We start from the raw sequence: 19,428 nt of genomic DNA, 5'->3' as shown, positions 1-19,428 counted from the left end.
CTCCCTTACCATTTTCTTCACACCATTCCATCTTAAATGCCTCTGCGGATTCCCTGTCTACCATCCATTGTGGTAATCTGTCCCATGCGTCTATCTCTCTCTCTCTCCATAAAAATGAACTCTGATATGTCAGGAGTAGTTAATCCCTACAACCTGCTGCCTGTTTCCCCTCCTTCCCACTCAGTCCTTCATGCTCAGGATAATCCTGTCATATCTCTTTGATATGGCCTTATGCAACAATACCACGCCCCCCCCCCCTCCCCAGTCTCTTCGGTTCTCTGCGAAAAAGTACTTTCTGAGATCCAGAGAGTTGTTAGTCCCTACAACAAGTTGTCTGTACTTTCTCTTTTCCTAAATCTCTTTCCTGTTCAGAATTACCCCTTGCATTTCCCTGACATGCTCTTGTACACTGGTGTCATGCATACCACTCAACTTCTCAGCGCAAGAAATATGGACAATGACAAAAATAGCGGGGGACAAAGGCCCAAAAACAGGGACAGATTTTACATATTGCTCCTAGGAACTTAGAAAGTTGCTAGAATAACCTGTTGGTTTTGAATCACTATCTGTTTTCTGAATGATATGAAGTCTGAAACTCAAATGTATGTCATTATTTAGTATTATTTAGTGAGTTCAATTCTCAATGATTTGCCAGAAAACCACAAATTTTATAAGGAACAGACCAAAAATATGTTGCAAAAATCTGGACATTCTATGAAAATCTGGACAGTTGAGAGGCATGTTCTACCTCTGTCTCTTCTTGCCTCATATGAGAAGAATTGTCACTTCTCTAGCATGCGGTCATATTTCATCCCTTCCATGCCATGGACATCTGTAGTAGCTATCCTCTGGATTCCTTCCAGCAGTCTGTTATCTCTTTCCTTATATGATCCCCAGAATGGCACTCGGTGCTCAAGGCACTATGTGTTCTGTCTGACCAAAGTCCTGTAAGGGAACTTTACTTCTTTGCTTCTATACTCTATCTGTCTGATGATAATTCCCCAGCATTCTGTTTACTGCTGCTACAACAGCCCTTTGACTTAAATCCTGGTGATCCAGTCAAAGTGTAATCAACAGCCCAAATCCTTTTCCTGATGTGTCACCATCAGCCTTCCCCCACTTACACTGAGCCACAAATGCCTACTTTCTGCCCACTTGCTCACGCCTTCTAAAGCCCTCATTCCCATCTCCTATCCTCAGCCTGTGCACTGGTCAATCTGACATCAGCAAAGATGTTGACTTTGTCCTCCATTCCATCAGCTACATCTGACACAAACACATTAAAAAGTATTCGCCACACCTCTGCAACACTCCTCTGGTCACTTTCCTATTTGCTGACATTGTCCTTCTCACCACAACACTCAGTGTCCTATCATTACCCATGCATCTATGAAGTGCTCAGTCTATGTCCCACATCCAAACTACTACACCACCTCAGTTTTACTTTCAGCCTCCCATGTGGATCCTGGTCAAAAGCCTTGCTAAAGTCCAGGTAGTCTTCATCTACTGGCACCCTTCTGTTAACGTCACCTGAAACCCAGTCATAACATGCATCAGGTTTGACTGACAATTCCTTCGGGCTGTGAACTCATTTTGTTTGCTATCCTGTTGATTGCTGTCCTCTAGAAATGCTAATAGCTTTCCCCACATGATTCTATCCATGACCATTTCTGTCACTGTCATTAAACTAACAGGCCTGTACTTCCATGGATTTTCTCTGCTCCATCCCTTGTAGAAGGGTTAGCCACTTTCTGACTTCCAGCTCTTTAACACTTCTATACTGAACAGTGATCAGTAGTGAAAATCTCCATCGGGGTGGACACATTTCTGAGGATTTAAAATTTACCAGTATTTAATCCAGTAATTATGCTTAGTGACAGATATCTTTTTTTTCTTTCTGTTTCAAAAAGCCATACTTGTGCATAATAAAGTTAGAAATAGAATGTTTTCTAGGTATTTAATTTAAATATAATTATGATTATCAAAAATATCAAGCATCAAATTATAAGTCATTTCAAAACTTGGACTAATTTTCACAATGTCCTTTTTTCATCCATTGTTACAAAACATGCAATATTATCTCCATCTTTATTTTCAGTGGCTGGGAGATCTTAACAACATGTTATTGAAATCATATAAACAGTTTTAAACTTCCTGCTGGTGTTTGAACAAAACATGTATAATGATATGCATACATTAGTGAAAACGATATGTTTGTCTAGTGTTATCGTTAATATGGGGGGCCTATTACAAGTCTGCACAAGGAAAATGAAAGCAAATGTGATGACTATACACATCAAAATAGAGACAGGAAACCATTAAAATGTCAAGCATCTCTCACAGGAGTGGAGAGAAGAACAAAAATACTTACAAATAAATATATTTTTATGTAAAACTCAGACAAAGTACACTCTACTAAAAACATAGGTGCTGCAGGAGCCAACCAGGGAAGGTGGTAGTGAGTGACCAATGTCATCTCATCCATCATAAGGAGACAAAGCCCACTGACAGCCAGAGGAAGCAAGGCATCACAGCTGACATAGGAAGGAGGAAGAGAAAAACACACGCATGCACGCACATATGCATACAGGCATTTCAATGCAAACACACACTCAAAGAGTAGTTGGTGAATTTCAAGGCATGTAAACAAATGCACATGTCTAAGGCTTAGTATTGTAGGGCAGCCATACACTGTGGCTGTCATAAGGATGGGGGAATAGGGGGTGCTATGCTATGCATATTCCCCTGATGACCACCTGGATGACAGCCTTGTATAGTCATCTCTCACTCAGGAGGAGAACAATGAGCCATCAAGTGGATGAGAGATGATGGTCATTATGTGTGAGGTACTGAATGATACAGAATAAAAATTCAATTTCAAGTATCCACGGATAACTACTTTGGTATGTTTATTAGCATGAATAATACATTATTAATAGAAATCATTTTCCGTGCACAAGAAAGGTCCGTGCACACGTGCACACTCACTCTCACTTATTGTCTCTGGGCTGAAACTGAGAAACAAATTCAAAAGAAAACAGATAGATAGATAGATAGATAGATAGATAGATAGATAGATAGATAGACAATGTGTGTGTGTGTGTGTGTGTGTGTGTGTGTGTGTGTGTGTGTGTGTGTGTGTGTGTGTGTGTGTGTGTGTGTGTGTGTGTGTGTGTGTAGAGAGAGTATATCACCACCATCTATTGTGGCATTTGGTAAAAAAAATGACAATATATTATATCCAAGATAACATAACATAGTGAAACAAGACTAAGGACATATCTGTCAAGTAAGACTTAGCACATAAACTAGTCCACCCACATTCAATGGAAATTGTAACAAATTCTGAGGTGTCTGAATCATACAGTACTGCTTGCAGTTCTGCTATCTACAAAATGGAACACCTATTTTAAAATAACTTTCTAACACATTTAACTGTATAAATTGTCTGTTTATTAATATCTAAAGTTCAGTTTAAGAAATAAATTATATAACTTATAATAACTGTCCTTCAGAAAAGGAGAAGTAGAGCCTACATCTACAATTTATTTTTTAATTGAAAAATATAAAGGCACAGTTCTACTGTATTATCAGCTTTTATTTTGAAGGTGGCACATTGATGCAGTGACTGCTGTTGCTCTTTCACACCTCTTAGTTCTGTGGTTCAATGCCAAGATGGGGTGCCTTTTTGTGGAGTCTTTTTGAACCCTCCCTGTGTATACGAAGGGGATATTCATAATAGTTTGCATTTTATGCAAGGCATCTTTGTGCAGTAAGCAAAGATAAAGTGATTCTTAACAGCTTCCTATTTGTCTGCTAAAACCTTGCTCAATGATGCACAAGAGAGCAGAAACCTCATGTGTGAGGCCTGCCAGGCATCAGATTTCATCACAAAATAGAAGCTGCATAGTAAATCACTTCAGAAATGCTTTCACATATAGCTATTAGCCGTGTTGTACCAAATTATTTTATCAGGAAACACTGCTTCCCCAGGGCGGCCACGGTGGTGCAGCGGTTAGCGTTGCCGCCTCACAGCAAGAGGTTCTCCGGTTCAATTCTCGGCTGGAATGCTTTCTGTGCAGAGTCTGCATGTCCTCTCTGTGGTCGCGTGAGTTTCCTCAGGGTGTTCCGGTTTCCTCCCACATCCCAAAGACATGTTGTAGGTTGTTTGGACACTCTAAATTGGCCCTAGGTGTGAGTGTGTGCATGTGTGTGCCTTCTGTGGAATGTTGGGCTCCAGGCTGGCAACTCAACATCGTAAAACTCCACTGCCAATCATGAGTGGACAGGTGATCCACTCTGGTGACCCCTAACTGGGAAAAGCCGAAAGAAGAAGAAGAAGGAAACACTGCTTCCCTAATTGAGCAGATACTAAATGCACAGTTCTATATGGCTACAGCCTAAACAATAAGCACCTAACCACAGCTCATTAAAAATGAGTAGTGAGCAGTTCATAGAGGTTCATGGGAAAGCTTGAATGGAATTCAGAGGAATGCTAATTATGCATGCCCCTGAGTCATATTAATGGCTAAGCAGCAGCACAATGTAAACCAAAGTGAGCAGAGCTCGGTGCTCACCAACACACTGTGTTTATACATACCACCTATGTTTTTTTTTCCTAAGTGCTGCAGTTTCCTTCCAAAGTCATGCTATTTACTGCTGATAGCCTAAATTACCCATAGCTATGTATGTGGTGTGTGTGTGAATGGGTGATTGTGTACATCCTGCAAATGAATGCAGTCCTATCCAGGACTGGTTCTCTGCCTTGTACACTAAGCATATCAGGAACACAGATAAGATGAACATATTATGTTTACGACCGATCTGCGTTAGCCTGATCACGTTTATCACATACCTATTGCAGTATAGCTGACGCACTCCTATACAAGCCACATACCAGCATAAATGCTAACTCCAGAGTGTCTTCAGCATATCAGGGTGAAAACCATATCTAGAAAAGCAGTTAAATGGATATTACTTGAAATAAAATATAACAAATAATGTGCAAGGATCAGTTTATGAAGTTAAACCGTTGCATTGATAGTAACTATAGAGAAATTACATTTGCAACTTTACTCTCAAAGTAACTTTAAGTTACTTATCAGTAAATGGTCCAGCTAAATGCTTCTAAATAGCATCTAACACTGTATCCATTTGTAAGATAGTTAACAGATGTTGCAAAAAACCCAAACAGTGAACCAACTCATAATGCATGATTTGGGCTGGACACCTTGAGGAGAAAGGAGGCATTTCAAAATCCAGAAATGAAAACAACTACATTTTTGAGTGGGAATAGCACTGTGGTAGACGGTCTGCTTTTCAGTTTATATGGCAAAAAATTTGAATTAAAATACCAGTAAGTTGTTTACAAGTGTTTAAATAAGAAAACCCCAATAGCTTGTGAGGTTAACAGTGTCACTTGTAATGATCTAAACACAATGACCAGCAAATTTCCATAAAGGCTAAACATTTCAAAACAAAGTTTAGCTTTGTACTACTTGAGAAAAGACACATAAAAAAATCACATGATCTCAATTTACAGCCTATGGAGTCTATATAGGCAGTGCAGTGCTCATGGAAGGCACTGATTATCAGAAAGCGCAGAAAGATTCACATTAATAGAAGCTCAGGTTAGGACAGAAGAGAGATTAAACACATCTCCTTGCAAAGCTAGTGCTTCACACATCACCCATCTTGAAGAAAGCCTGCTTTTGCACCCACTCTTTCCCTCCTCTTACTCAAGGTAAATGTATTGTAGGCCTGTCTTGTATGAATTTTGACTTACACCAGTTTGTTGCATTTCCTTGAACCAGTTCTCTTCATTACCCTTACACAGATATGGCTCTAAAACTGAAAACATTATTACAAAGAGAGGACTCACTAATACATTAGACAAACCAGGATAAGAGCAGGGTGCCTGCACCATGACTGGTTGACTGACTATATATAACAGTCCAGACTCCAGCTATTTGAGAAGATCTGTACAACAACAATCTGAATACTCTTTGTCTTATGTCTGGGAACCTTTCCATGTGTCCTTTGTCTAATATCTGGAACCTTTCCACATATCCTTTTGCTGTCATGTATGGAACCTTTCCACATGTCTTCTGTCCCATGTGTGGAACCTTTCCACATGTTCATTGTCTCATGTCTGGAACCTTTTCATGTGTCCTTTGTCTCATGTCTAGAACCTTTCCACGTGCCCTTTGTTCCATGTCTTAAACCTTTCCATATGTCCTTTGTCTCATGCCTGGAACCTTTCCACATGTCCTTTGTCCCATGTCTGGTACTTTTCCACATGTCCTCTGTCCCAGGTCTGGAACCTTTCCACATGTTCTTTGTCTCATGTCTGGAACCTTTCCATGTGTCCTTTGTCTCATGTCTGGAACCTTTCCATGTGTCCTTTGTCTCATGTCTGGAACCTTTCCACATGTCCTCTGTCCCAGGTCTGGAACCTTTCCACATGTTCTTTGTCTCATGTCTGGAACCTTTTCATGTGTCCTTTGTCTCATGTCTAGAACCTTTCCACATGCCCTTTGTCTCATGCCTGGAACCTTTCCACATGTCCTCTGTCCCAGGTCTGGAACCTTTCCACATGTTCTTTGTCTCATGTCTGGAACCTTTCCATCTGTCCTTTGTCTCATGTCTGGGACCTTTCCACATGCCTTTTGCCCTCTTCTTCTCCTCCGTGATACTATATTAGCTGTTGAGTCATTAGCCTAGACTTCTTGCAGCTCAGCTCTCCTGCCCTGGTCTGGAAGGGATGCATTCCTTAAAACAGGGTAATCTTGAAACATTTATAGGTCCATTGGTTCATATGATTAGTGAAGAAGCTCAAGGAATGTTAGCCTTTGATGATTATGATGCCCTGTTCCTTAGTGTTCAGGTTACCAGAGGCATATTCTAAGGACAAGAAAAGGGAGAAAAAAGCATCAAATAGTAAGGAGTCCTGTAATGCTCAATATGTCAGACAAAGGTTTCCTGTAAGAAGGTGACAAGATACAGAGAAGAGATAGAGAGCTGGTGTAGTCTTCTGCTATAAGGCAAGCCTTAGAATCCTTCAGTTCTCTTTGGGAGGAATCTTTCTGCCTTCCCCAACTGCACCATATGGCATGTGTGGGTAAGAGCTGTATAAATAAAGGGAAATAATTACTTATCCAGCATGGCTTTCAATCTTTGTCTAAAAAGAGATGTGTAAGGGGTGAGGGTGTTACGCCCATGCATTATGCCATGTGGCTAATCAATGTTAACAGGCAAGATTTATTTGGAAAAAATGAACTAAAACTGGTAAATCTAAAAAAAATTATCCTAAGATTATAACCTTTATCTGCAACATACATGGCTCTTCTAGTTACAATTTAGAGCTGATGCTGAAAGATCAAAAGGCTGTGAGTTTCAAAAGGCTGCGAGTTTCTTCCCACACCCGATATGCAAGCGCATAAAGCGGTACTGGCAGCATAATGCAGAATGAGGATCAAGTTATACACACTTGAAATACTTGTTTTAGTTTTAATGAAATATTAAACCAAGTGTCATTAGTCTGACATAGTGGTGATGCAAATGGTTGATAAAAATCATATAATACTTGTTCAGAGTAGAATCATAGCCTTCTTTGTATATGTAGTAGATAACTAATCCATCATTTTTATGCCTTCTTATGCATCTTATTATTTTTGCTAATTTTTATTATGCCTCATTGTTTGTCCTCATTGTATGCCTAAAGCAATGTTGGTGGCGCAACAGGTGGCACACTTGCCCTTGGTACAGAAGGCTGTGGAATCTATTCCCATACCAGGTAGATTGATAGCTTTATTGCAATGCAACATAAGGGGGGGTGCTACAGTACTGAGTGCCATCCTTCAGATGAGATGTTAAACTGAGGCCCTGTATGCTTGAGTTCGTGGTAACTCAAGTGGATGTAAAAGACCCCATGGTACCTTTCAAAAAGAGTACAAGTACTTTACTGCATGTATTTGCTCACAACAAACATGCTTGGGAAAATACAGAAATTCAACAGTTGTATGTAGGACAGAGGAAATTACACAAATAATAAAAACAAAAGAAAATAAACAGTCAAGTTACAATCCCCCACTACCATTTTTCAGACTCCCCATTATGAAAGAACAGTCACACAATTTGTTGTATAATAATTTATCACAGTGAACTAACCACAATAACCAAGCTGCACTGGCTATTTTATCATAAACAACTGTCATATGAACATTCAAGCTGTTATAAAAATGTACATTATGAGATGATATAGCGTAACAGAGGATATTCCATCAAGCTTACAATCAACTATTACTTGAGTCCATAAAATCTAAACTCTTGGACAGCATAATTAAGCATGTTCCATAGATTCCTCACAGAAACATATATTGCAAAGGCTATCCTCCTTAATTTTCTATTTCATTAAACCTTTAACAGGTAGTCTACCTAGCATTAATCTTCATAAAAATCCTTTAATTCATATGCACTAGAAAAGCTCTGTTGCTTAGCAGATACAATTCACTCCCAAGTCTAATGTAATAGTACTGGTCTATTAAAAATGTATACCACAACCTATTTTCTATAAACTGAGTTAAGGACAACTTCCATAAATATATTTCTGTATATATTCATTACCAAGGTAGTGAGAAACAAGTTTCCACTTTCCTTCAACTTTATGATCCCAGACGTCTTTGAATTTATACCATAAAACTTGCCCTAATAAATCTGAGTTTCTACTCTGGATTTTTTAGAAAAATCCAGTGTAGATGCAGAGATGCCAAAAATAAAACTAGATTAAACAAACCTTGTCCACCATCCTACATGGTACAGTATATAATCTCCCTTTTAAGACTTTGAAGCCTACTGTATTTTTTCTATCTTTGGGAAAAGGATAAACACTTCCTATACAACCCAGCTTTGCCAGAATATTCAGCATATAAACTATCTTTTGGAAAACTAAATAAAATTTATTTCCACACAGTCAACAGAGTCTTAGCCTTATTTTAAAGTTTATCCCATTGTTCATAATCAAGGGTGCAGCTAGGCACACTCTTTGTACTCTACTGAGTACATTTTTTTTCTAAACATCATATCAACATGGCTTTTTTTCAGGTCATATTATGTCTACAACTGTCTAAGATAATGCCTTTAACAGCATGTGCAATATTGCTAATCTAAAAACAATATTTATAATAGTTTTAGAGGGGACAACTGAAAATTTTAATGCATTTATTAAGTGCTTGGGGGCAGAATTTTTAGAGATGAGTCCATTTTTAAGTGAGAGGTGTCCAAGGAGGGCTAGCACTAAGAGCTTGTGATTACAAAACAGAATTTGCTTGCAACACCCTTATTCATAATAATGTACTATAGAATTACCAAAGGCAACACCTAATATTTTTATAGTTTTATTTTGAAAATGGGAAGCAGTTCTAAAATCCTTCCATTCTTGAACATCACATTGTAAGCCAACAGTATGTCGCTTCTGTTGTAAAACCAACAAGTCCTATTGCATATCAGCAATGTTATATGCCACTATATTCAAGTCATCTGCTAAAACAAGTATGTTGGAATCAAAACAGAATTAGCAAAAATGAAGCAATACACATTCACACAGTAGAGCATTCATAACCAAACTAAACAGCAAACCACTCAGCAGGCAAACTTGTTTTACACCTCCTTGAATATTAATTGCTTTCCCTAAATGTCTATTAATGAAAGGGCTAGTCCATGAATTTTTGTAAATATCCTTCAAAACTAATGTGATTTTATTACTAATATTATAATTTTTCAGGATATCCCATAAACTGCTATGGGTAACAGTATCATAAACTTTGGAAATATCACAGGCCAAAAGCAATCAATTTCCATTCTGAATGTCATCAATAATTTTACGTAATAGGATCAATTAGTCTTATATTTTTCCCGGTATCCCAAACATCTCATTACAGAATAATTTAATAGTAACTTTAGATAATCTTTGCTGCACATTCTTACAAAATATTTTGTAATCAGTATTATTGAGAGGCATGGGTCTCCAGTTGGCTAAATTAAATCTATCTCCTTCTTATATATGAATTTTAAAACACCATCACATATAGCAGTGTGTTTAATACCATTAGCAAGCCAATCATTTAAAACAGATAAAAATGTTATTTTCTGAATTAATGGCATGTCAGTATAAAAGGAAAAAGGGTATACCATCTATACCAGATGTATTCTTAGAAACAGTTTTTAAGACCCTGTTTAATTCATCGAAGTATATAGGCCATTCCAGAAACTCATTACCAGCGTTTCTTAGTAGTGAGCACTTGTGCAGGTTATTTTTTTAGTATACATATGTGCTAAATAATTTTCAACATATTCCATAACAGTGTCTTGAATAACAAAAAATGTACCGTCAGCGCCTTGTAAGGTTGCCGTGTAAGTGGTCTCATATTTTGTAATTTTCTCTGGAAAAGGGGAAACTTCTGCCTTCATCTCTTTAACATATTTTTGTTTATATAATAAAGAATTATTTTTTTCTTTAGTAATGCCTTGCAACTTTTTTCTAAAACCTGTATAGCATGCACATTTTTACATCTTAAAACAGATTCATAATCCAAGAAGAAATTACCAGATAATGTTTTAAAAAAGTCCACATATCTTTCTCCAACACACAATATAAAGTTTTCTAGTTTTGCTTATAAAGAAGCCACCAGTCAGTTAGAGAAGGGCTTACATCTGCCAAAGTCAAATGTTGCCAAAGTTTTACACTCGCTTGTTTCCAATGAGATGTATGTAGAATTTTCCCAGTCAGTTTTTTAATCCCCTTACCTAATAGTGCTTGCTTATTAAATTCTCCAAGGATGAAGAATAATGCTTATGGTCTGAAAGACCAAAATTAATAACTTTATACCCATATAAGGATCGAGTATCAGTATAAGAAAGTAATCAGTCTCTGTAGCTAAAGATCCCGTCACATAAGTATGCCCTAAACTAGACCCTAATTTAAGTTTTTTTTTTCTCTCTGCAAAACCTCCCAAAAACATTTAACATCATCATTAACCTTTCTTGTACTTTTTTTGTAAGTGACAGTTTAGATCAGCAACAATAATAATAAGTAAAGAAACTAGTACATGTGCTTGCAAGGTCCTAAATAAATGTTCACATTGTTTTGCAACAGGAGGACCTTTTATTGAAATTAGACAAAATACACTAAGAGAGCAGCAAAAATCACAGACAACTAAACAGCCTGGAAAGGGGACTATGACACCCAATAATTTCAAGTGTTTTTTGTGCATAGTATTGCAATGCCACAACATAGATCTTTCCCAAAAGACCAGTAAACATTATCTACTCAAACAACTGACCCTCTTTGTTTCAGTTAATAACCTGACATCAAGTAAACCAATTATAGTTTTCTAAGACTACAAGACACCTGCATTTGTCCATAAGTCTGTAAACATTAAGACAACATGCTTGTATATTATTCCTTTCCATCTTTTGCAGTTTGCTTCTTCCAATGTTTTAACTTGTGTTTCCTAACCTGTTCCCCAAGAGTATTAACATTGCTGATATTGCCATCACTGGCATGTTTGTCAATACATTCACTATTACCAGTATCACTTTAACATTTACATCACCACTACCTGTAACACCATGAGTTTATTGCCAAATATAATTTTCGTAGCTATCAGTAGTATTTGCAACTTTATTCTCAGCTATAGGAGTCTCAGGTAGTATAGAAGCAGGTGTGGGTAGGCTTGATTTATCAGTCTCTTGAAACTGAGGACAATCAGACTAAAAATGGTCCATTCCCTTACATTTCCTACAAAACTTAACACAAGTCTGAAAAGTGTGGCCTACTCCCTCATATTGAGGGCATTTCCTTTTAATACAATTTTAAATTAAATTAAATTAATTTATCATAAGAACCACAAAAAAAAAGGAAAGCACATTTTAGGTTGCCCTGCATAATTCACATAAGCTTTTAAACTGTACATATGAACAACACAAGGAATACAAACAAATTTTGCCTGTGAGATTTTCAGTGTGACATAACTCTCATGTACAAGTCCAAATGTTGCTATCATCATGCATATTTTTAACTTCAAAGACAGAATGACAAAGAGAAGAAAATAATGTCTTAACTTGTTCAGGTTGGATGCCAGCTGTACAATTCTGCACCACAGCACAACATTTTGGTTGAATATTCATGTCAACAAATGTAAGATTACCCCATGGGAGACAGTTTCTTTAAGTCACATTTCAGAACAAAAGTTTCAGCAAGTGCAAAGGTTTCAAAAGTTACCCACAGAAAGGTTATTTCCCTACATGGATTAAGGCTGTTATATCTTTACCAGACAAGCCTAAAGGATATATAACAGTGTCCCAAACCACATACCAGTCATTTTGCTAGCCTGAAATAGATGACAGTTGTACAACAGGTACATCTAGCCAGATAAGGAAACTTTGTAGTAGCTGAAGTAGTTTTCTTAACAGCATTTGCATAGGTTATAGGCTCTTCTTTCAGTTCATCACAAGCAGCACTTGTTCCATGCAGAGGAACAGAGTCTGAGCATGCTCTATGCTTTTTAACCTCTGACCCTGATTGCGTAATATCCTGTTCACCTTCCAGATTACAGCAATCTATTATATCTCCCCAAGAAGCAACAGCAATGGCACTAGGTTCATTTTCATGCAACAGTGTCAGCAATTTGTCTTCTGACAAGCCACCATCTTCCAAAACAGTTATTAGAACTCCATCTCTCTTAACATTTGTCTCCAACTCCATCTCCATTTATATTTCCATCTCCTTCCAGTGTGCACTGTGACTACAATCAGGCCTGTAACAGGAAGGATTAGGAGTAGTTTCCCAATGCTTTGGCCAAATTTCCAGTAGTATAAATACCACCTCAGGTCCCCCCCAAAAAAGAGCCCACTAGCCTAGTGGGATTAACCCAGTCAGCAAAGCATAGATAAATAAGTATTCCTTATTTACTATCTTCTTGTTCCTCTGTGCTCAGTATATACCTAAGAATGTGGCTGAAAGGGTCCATTATAATCAATCCATTACCCAAGTTAATAAAAGCATCAGAAAGAAAGAAATACACATATATATATATATATATATATATATATATATATATATATATATATATATGTAGGTCTATGTTATTTCGTCAAATGGGTATTCAGTGAATAGCCATTCATCAAACACCTATTTAGTGAAGTTGCTCTTCAATGAATGTCAAATTTTAAGCAGGGCAAACAAGCAGTTGGGCAACCGAGTGACAGCAAAAAAATAAAATTTAAAACCTGCCAAGGGGGACTACGCCTCCCACACAACCCCCAACTAAATATACCAACTCCAAGATCATACTACAGTGGAGAAAAGGGCAAATTACAAACAGTAGGCAACCGCTGTTTTCCTCTAGTTAAAATTTGCTGTTCAATGAAGAGTGGCTTCACTAAATAAGTGTTCATAGCTATTCGCTGAATAGTCATTCGATGAAATAATATAGAGTAGTATATACATGCACATATACATACATATGTAAATAAATAAAGTCCCTGTGTACCATGGTCACTTTCTACCTTTTACCCTAAATATCACCTTATGATGTCAATGAAAATTATCTGAGTTAGCTCAAAGCACATACTTACTTTCCAAATAAATACCTACATATATTTCTGAATTCATAATCCCCAGGCTAAGACTGGAGTTGTTTATTATTGATCTGTGCCCCTAGTAAATTCAATTCAAAGCTTAAAACCCTATCCAAAAGACTGGACCAATTGTAAATGTCTTGGTGTTACAGAAACGTGCTAAACAAACACTATGGGAAAGTAAGGGGATAGATAGTGTTTTATTGGAAGGGGGCCTTTGTGGATTCTTGTACTATCATTGGAAGGTACATAGATTATGCTGTGTGATTATATCTGATTTTCTAGGTAGGAACATGTCAAAAGAAAAAGACAAGTGGTTAGGGGATTGTGGCAAAGTGTTTCGGCTAACCTCTAAGTAGTCCCCCCCCCCTTTCTACTTGACTCCATCCTTTCTTTGACCAGTTCCATGCATTTTTGAACCTCATTCTTGACCTAAACTGCATCACTGGTTCAAGTAATGCAGTCGAGGGCACTACCTCCCTCTCTGTGAAGCAGTACTTCCACATATCTGTCATAAACCATTCTCTTGTCAGTTGCTTCTCATTTCCCCTTCTTCCTTCATTATCTTTACTCTCTATCTCCATTTCCTCCCACTTGCTCCAGGCAGTGCTGGTCATCTAGTTTATAGCTCCTTTCATGAGAATTCTCTTTCTCTCTCTCTCTCCCTCTCCCAATTTATCTTAGTATACAAGTATACATGTCTGCCTTAGTCTATTCCCAAACTTTAGCCTCACTATCTCTTTCACTATATATTTCTAGGTCTATTTTGGCCTCTGCACCTGCTGATAATCAAACCTCCCTCAAGCTGCCTTCAGGCCATTTGTTCCCTTGAGGTGGTGTTATCCCCAGATCTGCAATAGAAAAATCAATCCATTTGAGGCTGTTATTTTGGCAGCAATTGATCCACAAAGATAAAAGCAATCCAGAAAGGTTGTCATTTAGGTAGCCATGAGGGTTGCTTTTGCCTTCCCCAGCATCCCAACTATTTCTATATGTCCTTCACATCGAGGGATGTGGAACTTACATTACTGCAGGGACCACAACACCTTTGCCTATGCAAGTGCACAGTTCTGTGTCCTTGCTCAGTGAAGGCACATCATACAGTGGTTTGATGTAGCACACATCTGCCCATAGACTACATATGCTGCAACCTTCCTCTGAAGACTTGCGGCTGCATACTGTCAACTCCACCCCATCCCCCCTAGGATGTACATACCCATACTCCCTGTCATTTCCAGCAAGTGTCCAAGACATTAATCAAACCTGGTTTGCGCAGCCAATAATCGGGGCTTTATCCCTCTATGCAACTGCAGCTGACTATCTTTTTCACCATACTGCATAGGTCTGCTTTCTGAGTTTTGTAATAAAATTTTCTCTTCTGACATCCAGCCACCATTGCTGTATATAGTACCCTACACTGTACCTTTACAATGTTGCAGAAAGGGTGACATTGGCATTTCCAGAATCCATGCCTGCCCCTGTGTTATGCACCCCAGCATCATGCTGGACTTCATGAATGTCCTTTTACAGCACACAGTATGAATTAATTTAGGGGTGATTAAGACTCCAAATAATTTTCCTCCTCTGACCTACTTAGGTTCACTTTACCATATATATATATATATATATATATATATATATATATATATATATATATGTGTGTGTGTGTGTGTGTGTGTGTGTGCGTGCGTGTGCATGTGCGTGCGTGTGTGTGTGTGTGTGTGTGTGTGTGTGTGTGTGTGTGTGTGTGTGTGTGTAAACACACACCCACAAACACACATGCTTTCTGTGTATTCCACCACCACATTATTTTCAGCAGCCTCTTCTTCTCCCATCCTGTAAGACACTACAGATTTCTCTGGAGGCTGATTTCTTCACCTCTAATCACAATACCCCTGTGGTGTCAAAATACATGCAGATCTTTCTCATCTATTAGCTGCGCTATCTGATGCAAACATATTAAACAAGATCAATTCCAGCACAGCATATGTAGCAGTGCTGTTGGACTGTATTTGAACATAGGGAGAGCATATGTAGTAGTGCTACTGGGCTGTATTTGAGCATATGCAGACCATGTGTAGTAGTGCTACTGGGCTGTATGGATATGGCTTAGTACTATAAAGGAGGTTGGTGGCATTGGTGTTCAGTGAGTTCTGCTATAATCTGGATGACTGACTCTTCTGCAAAGACTAGGTGGAGCAGTGCCAGTCAGGTGAGTACCACCATGGGCATGTGTAGAAGTGGCTGTGAACTGTGCCATAATAAGAATGGGGCTGAATGCTGTACAACTCATATGCACAAGTGGGAATGGACTGAGCCACAATAAAGAAGGCTATGAATATTGTTCATAGCATATGTGGCATTGAGAGTGGACCATAACAATAATGATGGGACTGGACACTGAAAACAATATATGTAGCAGTAGTAGGGGACTGTTCCACAGTAAGGATAGGGTTGAATTCTGTACAAATCATATGCAGTATTGGGAATGGACTGTACCACAATCAAGAAGGGTATGAAGGTTGGCCATAGCATATGTGGCAGTGAGTGTGGACTATAATACAATAACATTGGAAATGAATACTAAAAGCATTATATGCATTAGTTGTAGTAGGCTACACCACAATAAGGATGCAGCTGCTTAGACTGAATTATTCTCAGTCAAACAAGTCTTTTTTTTAAATAATTCTGTGTTTGCAGATCAATTTCCATATTATCTACAATTACGAAACACAGGAAATTATAAAGTATAATGAATGGCAAGAAATTCAAAATATTTAAAAAATGCAACATTTTTTAACAGAAAGATGTTACTTTCCTGTTTCATAGCTACATTTTCTGTTGGGTTTGATCTACCATTTTGTAAAGAATAGGATAACAATAATACTTTCTGTGTCATGTTTCAAATACTGCACCCAGTCCCTGACAAATACATTGTGAGGAGTTCTTACAAAAACATATAACAGACGGTCACATGCACTCTGATGTTGTTACTACACCAGCATAGAAATTATTTCACATAAGCCCCCATTAAAATGCTCTTCCTAATGTAAGAAGTGAAAGCATGACAAGAAAATGATTTTCTTTTTCAGCTCCTCCTAAAGGTTGAAGCCAACTATCCCCAGAACAACAAATGTGTGACATCACAATGATTTCTCCAAAGGAAAAAACGAAAAAAAAGGCGAAGGACAGCATGACCCTATTGCCCTGTTTCTACTTTGTGGAGGTGAGTTGAAACTTGTAGTGAAATAAAAAAAAGAGAGAGAGATTCTGAAAAGTATTTAAAACTGGTAGTAGTAAAAACAAAGACAGCATTTCCTTGATGGCCAAGCATTTCTACTAGAATTCAAAACATACTGCAGCATTAATCCATAGGTTCATAGGAGTTTACTAGGCTACTGGCCCTAGGGTCTTTACAAGCCTAGCCATGTTACACCCTTGTTCCCTTATTGACCAAGTGATATGGTCTATATTTGCAGAGCGAATCTATGATCAGCACTGACTGCCCTTATCCAAGAGGGACATAGGTGACACCCCTAGGGTAAATATATGGTCTCTCATCCTGTTGTCTAAGTTATGCTTAAATAAAGTAATTGAGGAGCTCTGTTTTACATGAACTGAGAGTTTGTTCCAGAGGAATGGCAACTTCTGGGAGACATATCTGTCTCTCTGGTATATCCTGTTAATGTTGCAGGCTAGGTTAATATCCCTAGAGTGAGTGAATCTTATCCCATTTGATTTGTGGATGTGCAGCATTTCCATTAGGGCAGGGTCCGAAACTGCTCTGTAAGCCAGTCATAAGTCGCCTTTCAGCAACCTATAAGATGCAGAATACAGTGACAGGGTCTTCAGTCTGTCCATGTAAGTCATGTGTTGAATTTTCTTTGTGAGAAACCTCTGAGGTCACTCCAGCTGCTGCTGGTGTCTGGTGAGGTACATACAGAAGGGAGCGTTGTACTCTATTAGTGGTTTGATGAGGGATGAGTACATGGGAGTTATAACATCCTTACCTCTGGATGCGATGCCCTTACGTATGAGATGTGCAGTGTAGAAGGCCATTCTTACCACTGGATGGTGATAAAGTTAAGTTGCTATCAACCTGTGTTCACAAATCTCTTAACAAATCATTTGTGCTAAGGGGGATACTATTAATATTGTAATTTATAGGGACTTCCCCTTTGCCAAAAGGGATGATAATGCATTTTCCATTTAGTCTAAGTCCATGGCTTTGGCACCAATCGTTTGTCTGTGTAAGCCCTTTTTGTAGTACATCAGCATTGTTGGGAAACTCAGTGATTGCATCCAGTTTGTAGTCATCAGTGAACTTGGTAAGCCATAAGCCATCTATTTTCTCCTGGACTTATGAGAAATAGATTCCAAACAGTAGGGGGCCCAACACAGATCCTTGTGGTAGACCACTGGAAACTGGTGTGCTATTAGAGGTGGAATCCCCAACTTAGACTGTATGCATTCTGTCGGTGAACCAGTTGGCTACCCATGTAGTGACATATGGGTTAATTCCTAGCTAAGTGAGTTTCTCAATGATGCCCAACATGGAGAATTGTGTCAAAAGCCTTGGCTAAGACAAGATACTCTGTATGTACTGTTTTGCCTTCATCCAGGGCTTTAGTGACATTTTCTAAGAAGTCTACCAGGTTTAATAAGCATGATCTACCCTTAAATGAAGCCAAATTGGGTCAGGTCAAGAGTTTGAAGGTCATCTATGTCTTTGTTGATAAGTCCATGACGATTCTCTCCATGGCCTTGCAGATAAGGCTGGTTAGGCTTATGGGTCTATAGTTCTCAGGGTCGGTTGATGGACCCCCTTTGTTTCAGGAAATTACTGTTGCTTTATGCGACTCTGCTGGGACAAAGCCAGTACTTAAGTCTGTGGTTGAAGAGAGTGCCAAGTGGTTCCACTCAGTCCTGTTTTAGACCATTTAGCAGGCAGCCTGGGATGTTATCTGGTCCCATACAGGCTGTGTTTTTAGCCATGGAGATTGTGGTTATGACCTGCTCTTTGGAGATACAAGGTAGAGGACTGGCGGCAGGTATGCTTTGGGGGTATGTCTGGTGGGGACGGGGGGTGAATTTTGCACCAAATCTGTCTGCTAGCAGGTTGGAGATGTCCTCAGGGTCAGTATAAATGGTGCCATCCAATACTAGTTGAGTACAAAGCTGGGCCTTCCCTTTTAGTTTTCTGATATAGCTAAATAATGCCTTGTGATTATCCTTAGCTAAGGATGCTAGCTTAGCTTCATAATTGGCTTTAGAGAAATTTGCAAGATATCTAATTTGCTTGTTCAAGTTGTGAAGGGTGTCCTTCCTCTGCTGCATCATTCCCTCTTGTTCTTGGACATTAGTTTCTTGCTCTTGTTGTATAACCTATTTATGCTTGATGTCCACTAGGGTGGCTTGTTTTTTTTTTTTTTGTTTTTTTTTGTGAGGGCCTTGTTTTGATCTGTTCAGGTACAGCTGAGTCTATACATTTGTATAGGTGTTAATACAGAGCATTTGTGTACACATCTGTATAGGAGTCATTGTTGACACTGGTAGCAGGGGGTTGAAACTATTTATGCCATTGCTTAGAAGGTTATAGTTTGCTTTGGAGAAATTTTTCATCCTTTTTGCTTTCGGAGGGGGTTGTCAGGAATGATTATTACTTTGAACTAGACTGATTTATAATCAGACCTTACCAGGGAGTGCAACACACAGAGGGTAGTACAGGAACCCCCTATGTTGGTGAGTACTAGGACATTCGCGCCCCTTGTGGGGGTGTATCTGTTCCAG

The 19,428-nt window shown here is 38.6% G+C and overlaps 1 protein-coding gene across 2 annotated transcripts in view; it reads left to right on the top strand.

The window, feature by feature from the left end:
* PLPPR3 (phospholipid phosphatase related 3) overlaps positions 1 to 19,428 on the top strand; it is a 316,736-nt gene that overhangs the window by 228,753 nt on the left and 68,555 nt on the right. For both annotated transcript variants that reach the window (XM_044053791.1, XM_044053792.1), the window contains exon 2: positions 16,731 to 16,864. In XM_044053791.1, coding sequence (XP_043909726.1) covers positions 16,772 to 16,864 — 93 coding nt within the window. In that variant the 5' untranslated portion in view covers positions 16,731 to 16,771. The remainder of the gene's footprint in view (positions 1 to 16,730; positions 16,865 to 19,428) is intronic.

The sequence above is a fragment of the Protopterus annectens genome, chromosome 13.part0 (genome assembly GCF_019279795.1).
Source record: "Protopterus annectens isolate FY-2018-M chromosome 13.part0, PAN1.0, whole genome shotgun sequence".
Classification (NCBI taxonomy): Eukaryota; Metazoa; Chordata; order Ceratodontiformes; family Protopteridae; genus Protopterus; species Protopterus annectens.
This window is presented reverse-complemented; position numbering and strand designations above follow the sequence as displayed.